General features: G+C 54.3%; 1 protein-coding gene across 2 annotated transcripts in view; it reads left to right on the plus strand.

Moving 5' to 3' along the window:
- The window catches only part of Lama5 (laminin subunit alpha 5), a 60,285-nt gene that overhangs the window by 9,658 nt on the left and 31,599 nt on the right, over positions 1-19,028 (plus strand). The window contains exons 3-11 of one of the 2 annotated variants that reach the window (XM_013070782.3): positions 2,382-2,499; positions 3,197-3,315; positions 3,448-3,618; positions 3,749-3,846; positions 8,013-8,128; positions 8,230-8,348; positions 8,430-8,520; positions 8,785-8,919; positions 9,064-9,123. In XM_013070782.3, the coding sequence (XP_012926236.1) occupies positions 2,382-2,499; positions 3,197-3,315; positions 3,448-3,618; positions 3,749-3,846; positions 8,013-8,128; positions 8,230-8,348; positions 8,430-8,520; positions 8,785-8,919; positions 9,064-9,123 (1,027 nt within the window). The remainder of the gene's footprint in view (positions 1-2,381; positions 2,500-3,196; positions 3,316-3,447; positions 3,619-3,748; positions 3,847-8,012; positions 8,129-8,229; positions 8,349-8,429; positions 8,521-8,784; positions 8,920-9,063; positions 9,124-19,028) is intronic. The other variant, XM_087197689.1, reaches the window with a different exon arrangement.

The raw sequence follows: 19,028 nt of genomic DNA on the forward strand, positions 1-19,028 counted from the left end.
CAGTTTCCATCCCTCCTTGTCCTGCCCATCAACATTGACATCGCAGAGTCGATATTTGTGAAAGTGCCCTCAGCTGGGAAAAAGGCTTCCCAGCCAGTCAGGGAAGGACAGCGTGACCAGCAAGGCTGCAGCCTGGGCCACTGCTCAGGGAAAGGCGAGGGTGGGCTGCAGGGCTCGGCTGGGGCCTTTTAATCTCCTCAGAGCCCTTTCCAGGGGCTGGGCTGCTAGAGCAGCCCGAGGGTCCCCACATCCCGCTGCCCTGCTGTCCCAGTCCTCCTGAACCCCAGCAGTGAGCAGGGCTCGGGCGGCAGGACCAGCTGTGGGCCTGAGTGTGGGATCCTCTGGAGGCCGGAGCCCCTCCCCTGAGGGCGGGGCTGCTTCTGCTCCCCCCATGGCACTGGGAAGATGACCTCAGAGCCTGGCAGCCACTGAATAGGCCTGTACCCCCACCCAGGGGAGGCTGAGCTTGGCGTGGACCCTCAGGCCCTGCCACGCCTGGCCTTCCCAGTGCGGCAGCACCAGAACCTGTCTTGGGGTCCTGGGGCCTCGCCCCACCTGCTTCTAGGCATCTGTGCCTCCCAGGGCCAGAGCTGCGTGGGGTCCACGGTCCCACCTGGGGCACCAGGTAACCTCAGGCTCACTTGGGCTGAGATGGGGGTCCCCATAGGCCTCGTGCAGCCCTGGGGAACCCTTGCCCTGCTCCGTGGGGCCCTGGGCTGTGGGGCAGGCCTGGCCAACAGCATCGCCAGCTGGCACCCGCTGGGGCAGAAAATCCTCCGGAGCAGTGGTTGCCAGGAGTCGTCTGCCCCTGCACTGGTCAGACCAGGCCCTGCCCATGCGGCGGCGTCTCCTTGGTGCTGTGACGTGCACAGAGCAAAGCTCATCCCAGACAGTGGCCCTGACCCCCTGGGTCATTCCCTTTGCTCCAGCCAGGGCTGTGCACCTGGCCTCAGAACTTCCAGGCTGGTGGGAAGGCATGGCAACCACAGTTCCCTCTGCTCAACATGGGGGTAGGGGCTGCCTCGTCCGTGCCCTTGGCATAGGGGGATGAAGACCCTGGCCCCAGCTCAGGCCTGTGGTGGGTGGGGAGGAGCCGCCCTTGCCACCCAGGTGCCGGTGCTGGCCCAGCCTCCACAGGGAAGCAGCCTCTTCATGGGGCAAGTGACCTCGCCACGCCTGCAGCCTCCCTGGGGAAGGGGGTTCTGAGCACGGGTGACCTGAGGGTCCCCCAGCCTGCAGGCAGGGATGCCCAAGGTGGTCACACTGAATGGGTAGAGTGGGATTGTGGTGGTGAGGTCGAGGAAGGGCATCTCAGGCAGAGGAGGGGGAAGTGGGGCCAGGGGGACAGGGCCTGCAGAGGGCTCTTCTGTCCTGCCAAGGGGTCTTTTGTCTGTCCTGGAGGACGTCCAGGGCCAAGTGTGGCTGGATGGGCTCTGGTCAGGGAGCACTTCCCCAAGGAGGCGTCCAAAGTGCCTGCCCTGTGTGGGCTGGGCCAGAAGGGGCTGAGGAGCCTCACCAGAGCCTCACCGAGCCCTCAGGGCAGGTGTGTGGCTGTCCTCTGGCCAGGAAGACAGGAAAGAAGGCTGTGGCTCCTCCCTCAGGTCACCAGCGCAGGAGAAAGCAGGGTGAGGCTGTCTGGGCAGAGGCTTTGGGGTTCTGGCACCTCAGGAGGAGCAGCTTGTCCGGCCCTGGACTGGGGCCTGGCCTTGGCTGTCCAGGCCATGGCTAAGCTACAGCCCCAACTGCTGGCTGGTGGGTCCCCCTGCTGCATGCTGCTGTGCTCAGTTCTGGGAGGGCCAACTTCCCAGTAGGTCTCCCCTGAGGGATCCCCTAAGGCAGGGCTGGGCCACAGCTTCCTCTGTGCTGCTGTGCTCGGGGCCTCAGTGGCAGGTCAGCAGTGAAGATTCTGGAGCAGGTGACCAGGGTGAGAGCATTCACCTGTCCCATGTGCTAGGAGCTGGGGCCCTGAGGCTCTGATTGTCCGTCCGGGTGGACGTCAGGGCCTGGCAGACCTTGGATGGTACTTCTGTGTCTACCCTGGGCACTGCCTGGGACCTGCAGACAGGATGCTCCCCCAGGCCCCATCAGCAGCCACAGAGCGGGAGGGACCCAACTGGCCCCTGAGCACTTTGGGGAGGAGGCTGGGGATCTGGGCCTGGGCCAGGCCACCTCTAAGATCAGGGTACCGTTGTCCTCCACTGTCCCCAGTGCGACCCTGTGCTGTGGGCCGAGCTGGCCTTCCCCGGGCTCCTCAGCTGCTCACCTGCAGACCCACAGATGTCCTGTGCATGCTGTGGCCTCACACTGGGCGGGGTAGGCTGGCTGGCCCCGGCCACATGGAAGCGTCCCAGCGCCCTGCTTCCTTGCTGCCCCACCCGCAGGTCTTCCACGTGGCCTACGTGCTCATCAAGTTTGCCAACTCCCCTCGGCCAGACCTCTGGGTGCTAGAGCGCTCCACAGATTTCGGCCACACCTACCAGCCGTGGCAGTTCTTCGCCTGTGAGTGTGCAGCTGTGGGTCTTCTTGGGGTCCAGGTGCTGAGCCCCACCCTCATGCCTGGCTTGTCTGTGAGGCAGGACTGTCGATGCCAGCCTCCGGGAGGCCGGTGGGAGTGTGTTGGCTCATGCCCCCGATCCTGGGCACGACTGGCGCAAGCACTGGTGCTGCCCGGAAGCTCTGGACCATGTCTTCGCTCCTCTGGACTGGCAGCATGATTGGGCAGCTCCCCTAGGACAAAGTGGCCCTGGCAGCTCTGGGCTACTTCCTGCCAGCTTAGCTGCCTGTCAGGGGAGCACCGGAGTCACTGCTCAGCCCTGGCCATGTTGGCAGGGTAGGGTTCTCCCCTCGAACAGGCCTGTCCTCATGATCCTGAGCCCTAGTGAGCAGCTGGCACTATCCCCAGGGAGGGGATGAGGGTGGTGGTCTCAGAGGAACACTTGCTCTTTGGTGTGTTCCAGGGAGGTCATGGCACCATGGGTGGGCTAGTGCAGCTTGTGCCAGTCCAGCCTCCCTGGGCATGGCCAGGGGCCAGGGCACCACCATCTGCCAGAATTCTGCTCTTTGGCAAACCAGTCCTGCGGGGCAATGCTGTGTTGGGGGTTACCCCATCCGGGGCATGGGGCTCCCATCTCAGTGGGGCCCAGGGTCCGTGGGGAGTCGGGTGGCCCCTTCCTCATCCCCCAGCATGTTTCCACAGCCTCCAAGAGGGATTGCCTGGAGCGATTCGGGGCTGGGACGCTGGAGCGGATCACGCAGGATGATGATGTCATTTGCACCACCGAGTACTCCCGCATCGTGCCCCTGGAGAACGGCGAGGTGAGCCCGGGTGGGGTGGCGCAGCGCGCAGAGGGTTTTGCTGAGGCGCTGGGTCCGCTGTTGGCAGTGGCTGGGTGCTGGTAGCCACGCTGGCTGCTGGCCACCCAGCCTCACCTGCCATGCCACCCGTAGATCGTGGTGTCCTTGGTGAACGGGCGCCCTGGAGCCATGAACTTCTCCTATTCACCACTGCTCCGAGACTTCACCAAAGCCACCAACATCCGGCTGCGTTTTCTGCGCACCAACACGCTGCTGGGCCACCTCATGGGCAAGGCACTGAGAGACCCCACCGTCACCCGCCGGGTGAGCCTCCCAGGCAGCCCCAGGTCCAGGCTGGGAGGGGTCAGTGGAGCGGGGGGGGGGGGTCCCTGGCCAGCCCCAGGGCAGAGGAGGCGTCAGGGCCCGCAGTCAGGTGACACGGCCCGGGTTGCAGTACTACTACAGCATCAAAGACGTCAGCATTGGTGGACGCTGTGTGTGCCATGGCCACGCGGATGTCTGCGATGCCAAAGACCCCTCGGACCCTTTCAGGTGAGATGTGCGCTCCCTGCCAGTCCTAGCTGTCCCCCAGCCTGATGGGAGTAAGAGACTCCTTCTGTTGGGCCCTGGCTCCATGTGGGACCTGTACCAAACGCCCCTCTGTGGCCTGTCTGCACAGTGACGTGGAGCAGCCAGGCTGTGTAAGCCTCCCTAGGCTGCCTTGTCTTGGGTGGGGAGGTGGGCTTCCCTTCCCGGGCCCAGACCCATGGAGGGGAGTCAGCAGAGGAGGCCGTCAAACCTGGCCTGTGCTGGGCATGGTGGCACACACCTGTAATCCCAGCACTCTGGAGGCGGGAGGATGCCGTGAGTTTGAGGCCAGCGTGGGTTCAAGGCCAGCCTGAGCATAGCGAGACCTGTCTCAAACAAACACAAACCCTGGGCTGCATACCTGTGTCCCCCAGATGGACAGGTGCCCTCTGCTTGCTCCGACAGCCCTTGTGCGCTCTGGGAGTGCTCTCTCCCAGCTCCTCGACCTTTCACCCTGACAGACACAACCAAGCAGGCATCAAGTCCGGCTCGGGGGACAGCCGGCAACCCCCATCTAATGCAGCCCATGCTCATTCAGCCAAGGGCTCAGCCTTCTAGGCTCCCATCGCGGCTCTGGCCCTGGCCCTCTCCACAGTAGCATGGCTTGTTCCTGGGGCCCACCCAGGGCCAGCCGATGGTGTCAGGTGGTTTGTACCTGAGGCCAGATCCCTGGGTGGCCTCACCGAAATGGCCAGCTGGAGCCTGGTGTTGGGCTGGCGGACTGGACTCCCAGCGGTCTTCAATCTGTCTGGGAGCAGCCCCGGGGCACATCAGGTCCTTCCTTCTTCCCTTCTGCCAGCAGCTACATGTGAGGCCCTGTCCCTGGCATCGGGACACCTGTTCTGGGGCGATGGCCAGTGTACCTGTGAGGCGTGGGAGGAGGATGTGCCGGGGACAGGGGTGGGTGAGGCTGCACAGCAGGGCACAGGCTCAGAGTCACCTTGCAGTCCCTTGGGCTTGCACTCGGATGCACTTGGATGTAGGGCCTGCTATGGGCCCCTGCTGAGCTCTTACAACACTGCCCACACTCCAGAGAAGGAGGCAGGTGAGGCCGGGCCAGGACGGAAGCTCGGCCCCACTGGGTGGAGCCTCTGGCAGAAGTGGGTGGTGGCCTTTAAGGAGGGTGGCACCGGCACCCCATCCAGGGACCCAGTGGGCTGCTTCTCTGGAGCCCTGGGCCTGGGGACGCAACCTGGGAGCAGGTCCAGCCAGTGCAGCTCCAGGCACCACTCCGTTGCCCTGGGAAATTAAGTGCCCAGTGGGAACAAAGCTCCAGATGCTGGGAGCGAGCCAGCCAGACAGCCAGGTTGGCCTTGGTGGAGCCAAGGATCTGGAGGCCTGGGGGCCGGGCCTGCTCTCACCTGCCAGGGAGAGGCTTTGGCATCACCTTGACTCACCATGTTCGCCCAGGCAAGCGCTGAGCCCAGCCCCCCAAAGGGCGGGAGAGCAGTACAGCTGGGCATCTCTCCCAGAACCGCAGACCCCGACAGAACTTGTCACCATGGCCCCCACCATGTACTCGTGTCCCCAAACCAGTCTGCCACGCTGCCCTTGTGCCAGCCAGCGTCGCCTCTGCCACTCTGCCAGGAGGAACAGCTCCGTGCTCCCAGCTGGCTATCCTCTCTCTTTTTATTTTGAGACAGTCTTGCTGTGTGGTTCAGGCCGGCCTCGAACTCACAGAGGTCTTTCTGCCTCAGCCTCCCAAATGCTGAGATTTACAGGTGTGCGCCACCATGCCAAGCCAGCCCCTTTGCCTGCCCTCCCGCCATGTGTGTCACCCGCTGTCACTCCACCCATGGTCCTGCCTCCAACCTCGTCTGCACCCTTGCTCCCGCCTGGGTTACTGCCGCTGTGCTGTTTGCCTTCTCTCTGCTTCTCCCTCGGAGGTGGCATGTTTGGTTTCTGTTGCCGGCAGCCTTCTCTCCGGTTTCTTCTTGTCAGGTGGGAGCCCCTGCCTTTTCACAGGCCTGCCTGACGTAGCAGCTGCTCTGCTGCCTCCTTGAGCGGCACCTGGGCTCAAGTCCAGGGCCCCTGGCCGTGCGTTATTCCTGCCCAGGAGCGGCACGTTATTCCTCTGGAGTGCCAGCCAGCGACCCTCTCATGCCTGTTCTTCGTTCAAGGCCCCTCGCCTCTCACTGCCCCCAGCCCCGGGTTGAGTCCCGCCCTTGGCAGTTCTCGCCGTGACCGCCTCTCAGGCATAGTCTGAAATGGTTGTGTGACCTCACTCCGCGCCCCTGTGGAGTCGGGTGTAACTGACTGCAGTTCGTGGTGGGCGATGGGTCTCCGACGCTTTGGAGGGATCCTTTCATTGTCTCTTGGCATCTCCCCATGCTTGGCAGGGTCCACTGTTGCTCCGGTTGTTTATCTCCCTGTCTTCCTCTTCTGGATGGTTTTCTGAGCTGTTCTTTGTGCTCTGTTCTGCAGATCCACTCGGAAGTGCTGAGGATTAGATGTATTTCATGTTACTCGAGACTCTGCTCTTTGACCCTGCGTGTCTATGTCTTCGTTAATCGAGACCACGGCCTGCCTCCTCCCTTCTGCCTCCCCTCCTGCGACTCCCACTAGCCATAGGGACGTCTTACGGGTCCCTTGTCGCAGACCTCTCACATTTTCATCTCCTTCTGGACAGCTGCCCCAGAGCTCTGCCCACTTCACTGCTGTCGGCTGTGTCTGACCTCCACTCAGCTCAGCTGTCCACGGTGTCTCTTGTTTCATAATTACACTTTATTTCTAGAAGTTCCAACTGGTTCTTTTTCATATCTGCCCACTCTTTTCTCCCTGCTCCTTTCCTTCCTCCTCCCTCTTGTCTTTCCTTCTTTCTTTTTGTGGTGCTGGGGATGGGCCCCAGGGCCTCAAGCATGCTAGACCAGTGCTCCGCCACTGAGCTGCACCCTCAGCCCCCACCCATGTCTTTTCATAGCATTATGTCACCCCTTGTGCTTTGGGCTGCTTTGTTTGTAATCAGTTTGAACACGCCCTTACAGCTCCTTACAGGCTGCTCCATTAAACAGGGTTCTTGGGGTCTGGTGCTGTTCCCCGTGTGTCTGCTGCCTTCCGAATTATCTCCTCAAGGCTGTCCTTAGCAGGGCTTTATCTGCATGCTCTCCGTCTGCTCAGACTGGGGAGAAGACTTCCAGCATAGCTTTTGAGAGCTTTTACTGAATACCCCAGGGTACTGCCATCCCAGCATCCCTTACTAACTCCTCATGTTAGTTTTGGGGTCCTAGATCATGTAGATAATTGAGAAATGAACACCAGCTATGGGCCCTTGGCTTCCCACTCTCTGGGTTGGGGACAGGGCAGATGGGCTGGTTGTTGATCACCTCTGCTGTTGGGTAGTGTATTTCCTAGTTCCTCCTCTTCTGAGGATATGGCCTTTCCAGATGTTCCTGGACTCTGAGGGGAAACAGTGTTGACTCCTGAGGCCCAGAGGATGCTGGGGGTGCCAGGGCTGGAGTCGGGTTGTTTGAGACTCAGGCTGGCTCCTGGGGTCCTGCTCAGGAAATCTGCAGCCCAGCAGCCGGGAGCTGAGTGGAGTGGCCCAAGGTGTGGGGTACGCGCTCTGGCTTGGGTGTCCTTCTGAGAAGTGCATGGCTCAGTCCTCAGTCCTCAGCTCTGAACAGCTGTCCCCTTGCCTACGAGAACAGCAGGCAGGAGGCCAGCCCTTTGGCCTGGTGCCCACCCCATGCTGGAAGAGGAAGCAGTTCTTGGCCACTTGCCCTAGGGGTGCCCTGGACACGTGGGGGGTCTGCATTGCCTGCTGGATGAGGTCCCGGCCTCAGAGGGATCAGAGTGTCCCTTTCTCTAGGACCTGGCTGAGGGAGGCCTGGGCTTGGGCCCTGCTCCTGGTGGGAAGGACCAAGGCTCCAGGCCCCCTGCCCTGGCCACCGAGCCCAGCAACCCTCCCAGTCCTGCCCTCCACCAAGGCCCTACTCAGCCCTACCCCATTCCCCCTTTCACAGCTCTGCAGAGCTATGGGTAGGCAACGCTGGGGTCCAGGCAAGGGCTGCTGGGGAAACTGAGGACAGGGAACCGTGCACACATCCAGGCCAACAGTAGCCAGGGGCCCCACAGGGCCAGCCATGTGCCTTGGGGGAGGTCCCAGCCCTCTGCCCACGCCTCGCCCACAGGCTTCAGTGTGCCTGCCAGCACAACACATGCGGGGGCTCCTGTGACCACTGCTGCCCCGGCTTCAACCAACAGCCGTGGAAGCCGGCCACCACTGACAGTGCCAACGAGTGCCAGTGTGAGTCTCCCCATGCCTACACACGTGCCATGCTGTTGGCACCGTGGCTTATGGGATATGTCCTGGTGGGCGTGCTGACTGCTGTGTCCTCTCCTCTCCAGCCTGTAACTGCCACAGCCATGCCCATGACTGTTACTACGACCCTGAGGTGGACAGGCGCAACGCCAGCCGGAACCAGGACAGTGTGTACCAGGGTGGGGGCGTCTGCATCAACTGCCAGGTGGGCCGGGCGACAGGGAGGTGCGGGCTGGCTCCGAGGTGGGTGGGGCCGTGCCTGGACTCACAGCACCTGCGTTCACAGCATCACACCACTGGCATCAACTGTGAGCGCTGTCTACCTGGCTTCTACCGCTCCCCAGACCACCCTCTTGACTCCCCCGACGCCTGTCACCGTGAGTGGGCTTGGCCTGGGTGTGGTTGGGCCTTGGGGCCTGCATTGGGAAGGGGGCGTCCTGAGCTTCAGGGCCTGCCTAGGCAGGGGTTCCCAGGCCTCAGGGTGGGCAGCAGGCTCTTGAACCCCCAGGAGGCCTGGCCATTGTTCTCGGCCCCACTGCCCAATCACGGGAGGCGGGGGCTGCTCTACCTTGGAGCCAGCTCCCTGGGGCCTGCAGTGCTGGGCTTGGGGTCTCACGGATTCCCGGTCCAATCCCACCCAGGCTGCAACTGTGAGTCCAACTTCACCGATGGGACGTGTGAGGACCTGACTGGCCGCTGCTACTGCCGGCCAAACTTCACCGGGGAGCACTGCGACATGTGTGCTGAGGGCTTCACAGGCTTCCCGAATTGCTCCTGTGAGGCCCGGCTAGGAGTGTAGCGGAGCTCAGGACCCCTGTCTGCTGGGCCTGGGAGCCCTGCAGGGTGGGGGACTCGGGGAAGCTGGGCCTGGGGCCAGCACGTGGCTGAGTAGCTGTGGCTGACCTGTGCTCTCTCCTCAGCTGTGCTGTCCTCCCACAACGACACCGGGGAGCAGGTGCTGCCACCGGGGCACATTGTGAGTAAGTGTCCCTGAGGTCCCGGCACTCCTCCTTAATTGGGTCAGGGCTGGCCTCAGGACAGTCACCAGAAGGCCCCACAGAAAGGACGGATTTCACTTCAGTCGCTTTTGGGGGGCTCCATTTATTTTTCATGGAACTGATGCATAGTTGCATGGGAAAACCTTCCAAAAATAGGTGAGCATGAAGTCAGAGCAAAGCACAGCCTGCAGCGCACCACTCGCAGATGACCCCTCTCTCTGAACACCCTGTGGCCACTCGCACTTTGCTCTTGCGACAGTGGTGCAGTGTGCACTGCTGAGCGAGTCCATTTCCACAGGCTCAATGCTTCTCAGTCTCAGTTACACAGCCAGACACAGCACTTATTCAGCCAGCCCCTGATTGCTGGAAAGCTTGGCTGGCCTGCCTGCCTTCCTTCCTTCCTTCCTTCCTTCCTTCCTGTGTCTCACGATATAGCCCAGGCTGGCCTGCCTCAGCCTCCCAAGGGCTGGGACTTCAGGCGTGCAGCACTTCACCTGACTGTCCTCCTTTTTTTTTTTTGGTACCGGGGATTGAACTCTGGTCCTTAGCTTTCGAGGCAGGCGGTGGAACCACTGAGCTAAAGCCCCAGCCCTGTCCTCCTTTAACGATGCTGCGATGAACGTCCAAGTAGTGGAAACTGTGTGAAGTCTTGAAGGCGGCTCTGGGTCTCCAGATGTGCGTGTCGTGCAGGCCTTGGCCACAGGTTGCCAAGCTGCTCTCTGAGAACCAGCCTGCCAGTGTGTGGCGACATTGACTGTGGGTGCAGCTGCCTGCCAAGTCCTTGCTGTCCTCCCCAGCTGTCTTGTTCCTGTCGGCTTGGCTGGCAAAGCCTCCTCTGCCCCATTTAGACAGGTCCCCTTCTCAGTGTCTGAGGTAGGGCCTTACGTTGGCTTGTGTGGTGTCCCAGGCCTGGTCCATTTGTCAGGTTCGGGGATTGTCATCTTTCAGGTGGATTCTGGTGTGAATTGGCTCATGGGCCTCGCCTGTAGCATCTGGCTTTTTACTCATTTATTGGAACGGGCTCTTTCCCTAGTCACTGTATGAGCCATTTCAACAAGTTGTGTGGTTTTTTGCCCCCCTAGCCTGACATTTGTTTCATATTTTTCGTGCCAGATCCCCAAGGTTTTCAGTGACTGCCAATGCTGCTGTTGGCTTCTCTGACTTGGGTGCATTTGGACCCAAGCATTATACAGTGTGTCTGCTGGTTCTGGGTTGGTTTTCTTCCTTATGTTGAAGTGCTTAGATTTTCATCAATATTGTAAACCAAGAGTCAGCAAACTTTGCAAAGGGGCCAGGAGGTGAGTGCCTTAGACAGGGAAGTCCGCACCATCTCCAATGCTGCTTATCTCCGCCACCACCAACCACCTCGGAAGGAGGGGCCGGGCTGCCTTCCAGTGAAACTTTATTTACAAAAGCAGGCAGAGGAGCCTTTGCGCTGAAGTTTACCAGTCCCTGATGTAAACTATCGAAGTTCCTCCCCCTCGGGCCCCTGGTAAGCACTCAGTAATTACCTCTGGTGGGAAGGTATTGCACTTGTAATATCTTCACGGTATAATGAATTTTGTTAAGGTCTCTCCTCATATGAACCCCATTTTCTTTCTTGTGTCTCCATTCACAAGTGCATCTGGCTTGGGAATGTTACGTTTTGCTTGTGGGCTACCTTGTACTTGGGAAATAGTCCACGTTTTTCTGCACTGTGGATCAGTTTAAAAAGTCCCAAGAATTATCTGTTTGCTAAAAGTCAGAGCCAAGTGCAGCGTGTGTGCCTGTGGTTCCGGCTGCTCAGGAGGTGAGGAAGGCAGCAGGATGGTGTAAGCATGAGCGTTTGGGGCCAGCCTAGACAGAGTAGCAAGACTCCAGCTCTTAAACACCAACCAAAAAAAAATTAAAATTTGGTATAACTTCTAAAACCATCTTGTCCTGACACCTGTTTCCTCTGCATCTCCTTTTTTTTTTTGAACTTGGGACCTTGCGCTTCTGAGGCAGGCGGTGGAACCACTGAGCTGAATCCCTGGCCCTGTCCTGAAACCTGTTATTCAGCACGGATCTTACATTAAAGTTTTATTGCTTTTATGGTTATTGTATCTAAAAATTGGGTTTTTTTGGTGCCAGGGATCGAACTTGGGTCCTTGCGCTTGCAAGGCAGGCAGCACAACCACTGAGCTAAATCCGTGGCCCTAAATGATTATCCATTTACATGTTATTTCCTTCTGGAGTAATTGGTTTTTTTTTTTGGAACTGGGGATTGAACTTGGGACCCAACTTGGGACCTTCCACTTTCGAGGCAGGCAGGAGAACCACTGAGCTAAATCCTTGGCCCTAAAAGTTTTCTACCTCATTTTATCTCACTTCTTTTGCTCATTTATATTTTGTTAGCAAGCTGCCTGTTTCATTTGGGTGTTTAAAAGTATTGGTAGGCGGGCCGGGGATTTAGCTCAGTGGTTTCGCCACCTGCTGTGCAAGCGCAAGGACTCGAGTTCAATCCCTGGTACCAAAAATAAATAAATAAATAAATAAAAGTATTGGTAAAAAGTTATACACAGCATTCTACTATAATTTTAAAATTTCCTTTCATTCTCATTATTGTCAATTTTTTCCTCTTTTTTAATAGCAGAACATCTATTGGTGCATCTTAGACATGCATGATGATAACACTCAGCACTGGGAAGCTGCAGCTGTACACGATGCCTCCCACCTCTTCCCCTCCCCTCAGTCTCCTCTCCCCTCCCTATGTTTGAAAGCCTTGTTTCCATTTTTCCTTCTATTCTCACTTTTTTTCCTTGTCCCTTCCCCCTGTTGTTCTCCTTCCCATTTGAACATTTTCTTCCCATTTTCCTCTTTTCTCTGTTGATCTGATCGAACCAAGATTTGTACATTTATTGGCATTTTCAAAGTATAGCTTAAGCAGGAGCTCGGGGAGTGGGAGGCCCCAGTTTTCACCTCAAATGTGACAGCAGGGGTGTTGCAGAATTCCAAGAGACAGGAGAGACCAACTGGGAGTCAGGAGGATTGGTTTAAGGTGTATACCAGCCCAGCAGACTGTGTCCAAATGGCTGAGTGCTGAACAAAGAGAAGTTTTAGCTTTTGTACATTTTGTCGGAAGCAAGTGAGTTTACTGGAACAGGACAAGGGCAGACAGTTTTGTAACTTTGCCTTGAAAGAAGACAGTGTCTTATGAGTCATATGAGAACAGAGTGTCATAAACTTTGTTTACAGGACATAGTTGTCAATTTTGTCTGTACCAGAACAAGGAGTTACAGCTACGGGGAAGGGGGGCTGATCGGGGGTGGGGGGAACTGCCTTAGTCTGGGAAGGACTTGTTTTTCTTTAAGTCCTGCTTCATTCCCGTCTTTAATGCTCTCTATAACAAGTTTTAATAAAGAGCATCATCTTTATTATCATTATTATTATCGATTTCCTTGTCACAGGGGTGCTCAGTACAACCTACTGAGCAGAAGTACTTGGTTAGGGTCATCAGTCGAGGAGTGGTGTGCCTGCCTACCAGAGTCTCTATGGCCGACTGAATGTTTGACAAGTAGGGTAAGAGGCAAGGGAGAACTATAACAAAGAGGATAAGGAACTTATGTAGTCCTCGTGATTTTCTGTTGATCTTTAAGTTCGGCTGTGTGTGGACTGATCAGCTTCAGGAATGACCAGAGCAGGGCCGTTGTCTGGTGACTGGACCAGCTGCTTTGGGTGGTCTGGATCCTGCTGTCTGGTCTACTTGTCTTGAGTAGTTGTCTTTAGCTGGCTGTGTAGATCTAAGACACAGTTCTTGTAATTTTAACAACAACAAAAATAATCAAGATTACAATATGAGGCCCATCTCATAAGGGCCCTAGGGTTGTTGGATTTTATTTTATTTTTATTTATTTATTTTTGACCCAAACAAAGTTCTCAGGTTTGCATGGGTGTACTGGGTCTGTTAAACTTATGTGTGTTTTTTTTTAACCCTCCTGTGGATATCTTGCAGGGTTATTTTTAAAGCCTGTATTTTTTTTTTTGTACTGGGGATCGAACTCAGGTCCTTATGCTTGCACAGCAGGCAGCCAAACCACTGAGCTAAATCCCTGGCTCTAAAGCCTGTATTTTTTTAGGAACAATATTTTTAGTTTATAAAGATTATCCTTAATTTGACCTGTGATTGGGGGTGGCTGGCTGAGCAAAATTTTATAATGTGAATTCACTGTTTGGTGGGGTGAACTGGGCATGGGGGAGGATGTGGGCAGGATGTGATCTCATCTTGAGTGGGCTTTTTGGACATATATATATATATATATATATATATATATATGTAATTATTTGAGTGTCCTGTTCATGTGTTTTATTTTTTCTGAGCTCTGTGGCTGGAAGCCACATGAAGCTTGTATTTTATCTTTGACATCTGTGTGAGTGAGTCTTAGACCATCTCGGCTACGAATGCTGGTCCATGGTGGACCCCACGGTCAAAAGCAGTCTGCGTCTTGGGATGATGTCTTCTAAAAGTACCTTGGTCACCTCTCGTGTCCTTTTTTGTTCGGGTGGGGAAGGCTTTCATCTGTTTTGAGAAGATGCAGGTGAGCCCCAACATGTACTGATGGCAGCTCGAGGCAATTTAGTGACGTCCATAAGTGGGTTTTCATGTGGGGCAGCTCCTGTTTCCTGGGTACTGGGGGCCGGGTAGGCTTTGTCTTGGTTTCTGTGCCAGGTCAGGCATTGTTCACGAACTCCGGTGAGGGCTGCAGTCAGTACATAGGAGTGGCCCTCAGCTTTGTCTCAGTGCTGGTTTTCCTGTGTGTGACCCTTGATGGACTTGTCTTATGAACTTGGGGGCCAACATCTCAGGGATAACCAACTTTTTATTTGAGACCTTTTACCGACCTCCTTTTACATATTTTTTAAGCTTCCTGGGCAAACCAGGCTCTTTCCCTTGATGAATAATTCAGGGCTTCCTGAAGGAGGATTTCTGGACTGAATGGCATGGCCAGGGCACTCCCTTTTCCTTGGGACCGGGAATTGAACTCAGGACCTTGCACTTGCCAGCCAGGCACAGTGCCACTGAGCTAAATCCCCGGCCCATCAGGGCCCCCCTTTTTGGGACTGTAGGGCAGCTCACCTCATCTTCTGGTCTGCTTTTTTATTTTAGTTTATTTTTTTGGTACCAGGGAACGAACTCAAGACCTTGCGCTTGTGAGGCAGCCGTGGTGCCACTGAGCTAAATTCCCAGCCCTCTGTTCTGCTTTTTAATTTTTTTCTGGTTTTTAATGTTCTAGTCTTTTGGTGTTCCCTGTAGAGGATGACAGCTGCCTTTTGGGGGGCCCATATAGCATCTAGGAGTTGTAAAATCTTTTTATTTTATTTTTTTTCTCCAGCTATCAGGAGGGCCCTTTTTACATACAGCTCCATGGACATGTAATGTTGTAAAGGCATATCTGGAATCCACATAGATGTTAGCTTTTTGTCCTTTGTTCTTTGTCTTCTGGGCTGAGGTTTTGGTGGGTGGAGGTCCGGCCTCTACCACAGAGTCTAATGTCATCATCGCATATCTTGTCTGTTGGGCTCCTTCTAGCAACATGTGGATCTCCGAGGGGGAAATCTGTGAGATCTCCCTGGCCCGAGAATACTTTGTCCATGATTTTTACACAGTCATGAAGGGGGGCTCTGGGCTTGCCTAGAAGCAAAGTAGCAGGATTAAGAATGTTTATAGGGCCGGGGATTTAGCTCAGTGGTTCCACTGCCTGCCTCGCAAGTGCACGGTCCCGAGTTCGATCCCCAGTACCAATAGAAAAAAAAGAATGTTTATAGTCTCTAAGGTTATGCAGTGATTTTTACATAGCAACCCTTAATACTGAGTCATTCTTGGGTTGTATAACCAGTGGGGTCTTCTCTGGTCCATCAAAGCTATGACTGAATGTGGTAGGCACTTGGATGGTCAGTTGCTGTCCCAGAGTCAGCTTGTCAGCTCCCTGTGTCAGCAGGGCAGTGGCAGCAAGTGCTTTAAAGCCTGGAGGCCACCCCAGGGCCACAGAGTCGATTTATTTTGACAAGTATGCCCTCAGGCGGTGCCAGGACCCTACGACCTACATTAGAGCCCCTGGGGCATCCCCTTTCATTCCTGGACATACTAGAAGAAAGCCTTGGCTATGTCTGGCAGCCCCAGGGCTGGAGATTGGGTTAAGGCTTCTTTGGTTTGTTTGAATGTTCTCTCCTGTTCGGCTTCCCAGAGGAGGGGCTCCTTTTACCCCCCTTTGGTAGCTTCATATAAGGCCTTATCCATGAGTGAGATGTTAGGGATTCAGATGTCATCCCCTGTAATTTTCTTTTTCTTTTTTTTTTTTTTTGGTACTGGGGATCGAACTCGGGACCTTGCATTTGCAAGGCAGGCGATGGAACCACAGAGCTAAATCCCCAGCCCCCCCCCCCCAGTAATTTTCTTATCTGCTGTCTAGTAGTTGGGGTTGGGAGGGCACAGACAGCTTGTTTTTGTTCAGTGCCCATTGATGTTCTCCTTTTGCTGCTATAATACCCAGATATCTGACCTTTTGTTGGCAAATTTGAGCCTTGTTTTTAGACACTTTATATTTGGCCTTTTAGAGCAGGTAAAAGATCTCTGGTCCCTTCCTCGTGAGAGGGAGCTATAAAAAAAGATCATCTACATATTATAAAAAAACACAGTCACCAAGTGTGGTGTGAGAAGACCTTGAGATTCGTGGCCAGTGTTTCCCTAAAGATCGTAACCCCTGGGGAAGCCTAGTCAAAGTGAGCAGTGACCAGGTCCTGCCACTGAAATGTAAAATGGGTTGACTGATTGGTGCCAAGCAGAGACAGAAAAAGGTGTCACTTGAAGTCCAGGCAGGTGAACCAGGCAGCACTGTCTGGGATGAGTCCCATTAGCGTATACGGGTTTGACATTGTTCAGAGTGTCGTTTCCGAAGCCTGGTTTACAGCAGGCAAGTCTCATACTGCCCTATATTTTATTAGTCCCTGGTTTACGTACTGCCAAAAGTAAGGTACTCCGGGAAGACTGCCATTTGACCTGGATTTTATTTTTTATAAGCCTCTTTAGGTGTCCCTGGATGCCTTGCGTAGCTTCCTGGGGGAGAGCATATTGGTGAACTCATTCAGGAGTTGCCCCTGGTCTTCGTTCTGTTACCACCAGAGCTTGATTTACAGCTAGTCTGGGTGGGTCGTCTTCAGCCCATACTTTAGGAACTGTCTCTGTCAACCCATACAGTCTCCATTCCTCAGCCTGTGGGACAGTGAGGGTTAACATCATAGCTTCTGGGTGGGTCAGATTTCAAATCATTTTTCCTTGTGGCCCAAAGGCAATTTGGGCTTATAACTTATGAAGGAAATCTCCCCAGCAAGGGAACTGGGCAGTTAGGAAGGTATGGGAACTCATATCAGATCTCACTTCCCCTATAACACACCTCTTGGGCCTGAAAAATGGCCTCTTGTGTCACCACGGATGTCCAGCTCCACTGACTACTCTAAGGTCCATGGTGACCAGTTGGGTCAGAGCCTTGCTCCCCGTGTAGTGGCCTTTTGTGGAGGGTTCCCCTATCTTCTATTCTCCCTCGTCTTTTTAATTTCTATTTATTGGTACCAGGGATCAAACTCCAGACACTGCACTTGCAAGGCAGGAGCAGTGCCGCTGAGCTAAATCCCCAGCCCCTGGACATTTATCCTTTAAATGTCCAAACTTTTAAAATCATGCACATTGATTCCAAGCTAGCTTTTGACAGTTCTCAGGGTTGTTTGGGGGGAATTTTTGGGTCCAGCTTGATCTTTGCCTTTTTAAAAAAAATGTCTTTATCTTTTTATGTCTTTTGCTCTTTTTCCTGAGGGTGCCGCTGCCAGCAGGTTTGTCTGTTTTTTGGTACCGGGGATTGAACTTGGGTCTTTGCCCCTGCAGGGCAGGTGGCAGAACCACTGAGCTAAATCCCCGGCCCTTCTCTGTTTTTTTTGAGACAGGGTCTTGCTAAGTAGTTCAGGCTGCTCTCAAACTCACAGGGATCCTCCTGCCTCAGCCTTCCAAGTGCTGGGATTACAGGCATGTACCACCACATGAGTAATATTTATGTCAGCAAAACCCTGTGGTTTTTGTAATTTCTACCCAATGTTGCCCTGTACCTATCCCATGAAAGCTGCATTTACCACACACTAATTTTTAGTTATCTCCAGGGTAAAGGGAGTGGGCGGGCGTTCTGGTCATTCTCCACCCCAGTTATCACCCTGGGGTTAGCGCCTTCTGCACATATCTAGTTTTGCCTGGCTGGCCACCCTATGTCAAAGGAGGGCCAGTTTCTTTTATAAAGAGATCTTAGCCTCTGGGGAGTCAGCTTTATTCCGTGGACCCCATATAGGCTTTTATAAAGTTCTTTAATATACATCTCAATGGGGGGCAGGGGTTGATGGGTTTTTTCTCTCATCTATTCTGTTGCAACACAAATTATTTTCTCAAGTACTTTTGTTTTAGGGATAATTTGAGTTCTGTCAGATTAACAAGCAACCATATTTTTGAGTCTTGAGCAACAGGGGCTTTTGGAAGGAAAAGCACTGGCTTTTATCAAACCAACAAGCAGACACACGTATTTTCTTTGATAAATCACTTCTGTATGCTTCTTTCTCGACATTTGTAAGCTTTTTAGTCTTTTCATCTCTTTTTATTTTCCTAATAAGACAAAACTTTTTTATTTTTTTGGTACCGGGGATCGAACTCTTGACCTTGTGCTTGCAAAGCAGGCAGCGGCACCACCGAGCTGAATCCCCGGCCCCAAAACTCTTTTTTAATAGCAGAACATCTATTGGTGCATCTTAGACATGCATGATAACACTCAGCACTGGGAAGCTGCAGCTGTACACGATGCCTCCCACCTCTTCCCCTCCCCTCAGTCTCCTCTCCCCTCCCTATGTTTGAAAGCCTTGTTTCCATTTTTCCTTCTATTCTCACTTTTTTTCCTTGTCCCTTCCCCCTGTTGTTCTCCTTCCCATTTGAACATTTTCTTCCCATTTTCCTCTTTTCTCTGTTGATCTGATCGAACCAAGATTTGCACATTTATTGGCATTTTCAAAGTATAGCTTAAGCAGGAGCTCGGGGAGTGGGAGGCCCCAGTTTTCACCTCAAATGTGACAGCAGGGGTGTTGCAGAATTCCAAGAGACAGGAGAGACCAACTGGGAGTCAGGAGGATTGGTTTAATTTAATTAATTGATTGATTGACTGATTTTTTGGTACCAGGGAATCAAACTCAGGACCCTGTGCTTTCAAGGCAGGTGCAGCACCACTGAGCTAAATCCCTGGCCCAAGGAGGATTTATTTAAGGTGTATCCGCCAGCCCAGCAGACTCTGTGTCCAAAATGGCTGAGCGTTGAACAAAGAGAAGTTTTAGCTTTTACACATGTTAGAGGGGGGTGCTCTTTCTAGTGACGTAGCAAGTGAGTTTACCGGAACAGGACAATGACAGACAGTTTTGTAACTTTGCCTTGAAAGAAGACAGTGTCTTATGTGTCATGTGGGAACAGGGTGTCATAAACTTTGTTACAGGACATAGTTGTCAGTTCTGTCTGTACCAGAACAAGGAGTTACAGCTAGGAGAGGGATGGGGGGAGGGAACCACCCAAGACTGGGAAGGACTTGTTTTTCTTTAAATCCTGCTTCAGGGGCAGGTGGCTTCCTCCCTCCCGATGGGGAACTGATTCACACTCCTCAACCTCAGTTCAGGGGGTTGAGGCTCAGGATCAGGGACCTGCAGGCTCCTGGGCACCCTGGTCCCAGGTACATGTGAACGGAGCCAGGTCTACGAACCTGACTGGTCCTGACTCCCACCTAACCACCCTGGCCTGGTGTGAGCACTGCCTAAGAAAGTTGCTGCCCCCACCGGCCTGGTCAGCAAGTTGGAGGAGGAGC

The sequence above is a fragment of the Heterocephalus glaber genome, unplaced genomic scaffold (assembly GCF_053883595.1).
Source record: "Heterocephalus glaber isolate CG9 unplaced genomic scaffold, H.glaber_assembly_v1.0 deba00001673, whole genome shotgun sequence".
In the NCBI taxonomy this organism is placed as follows: domain Eukaryota; kingdom Metazoa; phylum Chordata; class Mammalia; order Rodentia; family Bathyergidae; genus Heterocephalus; species Heterocephalus glaber.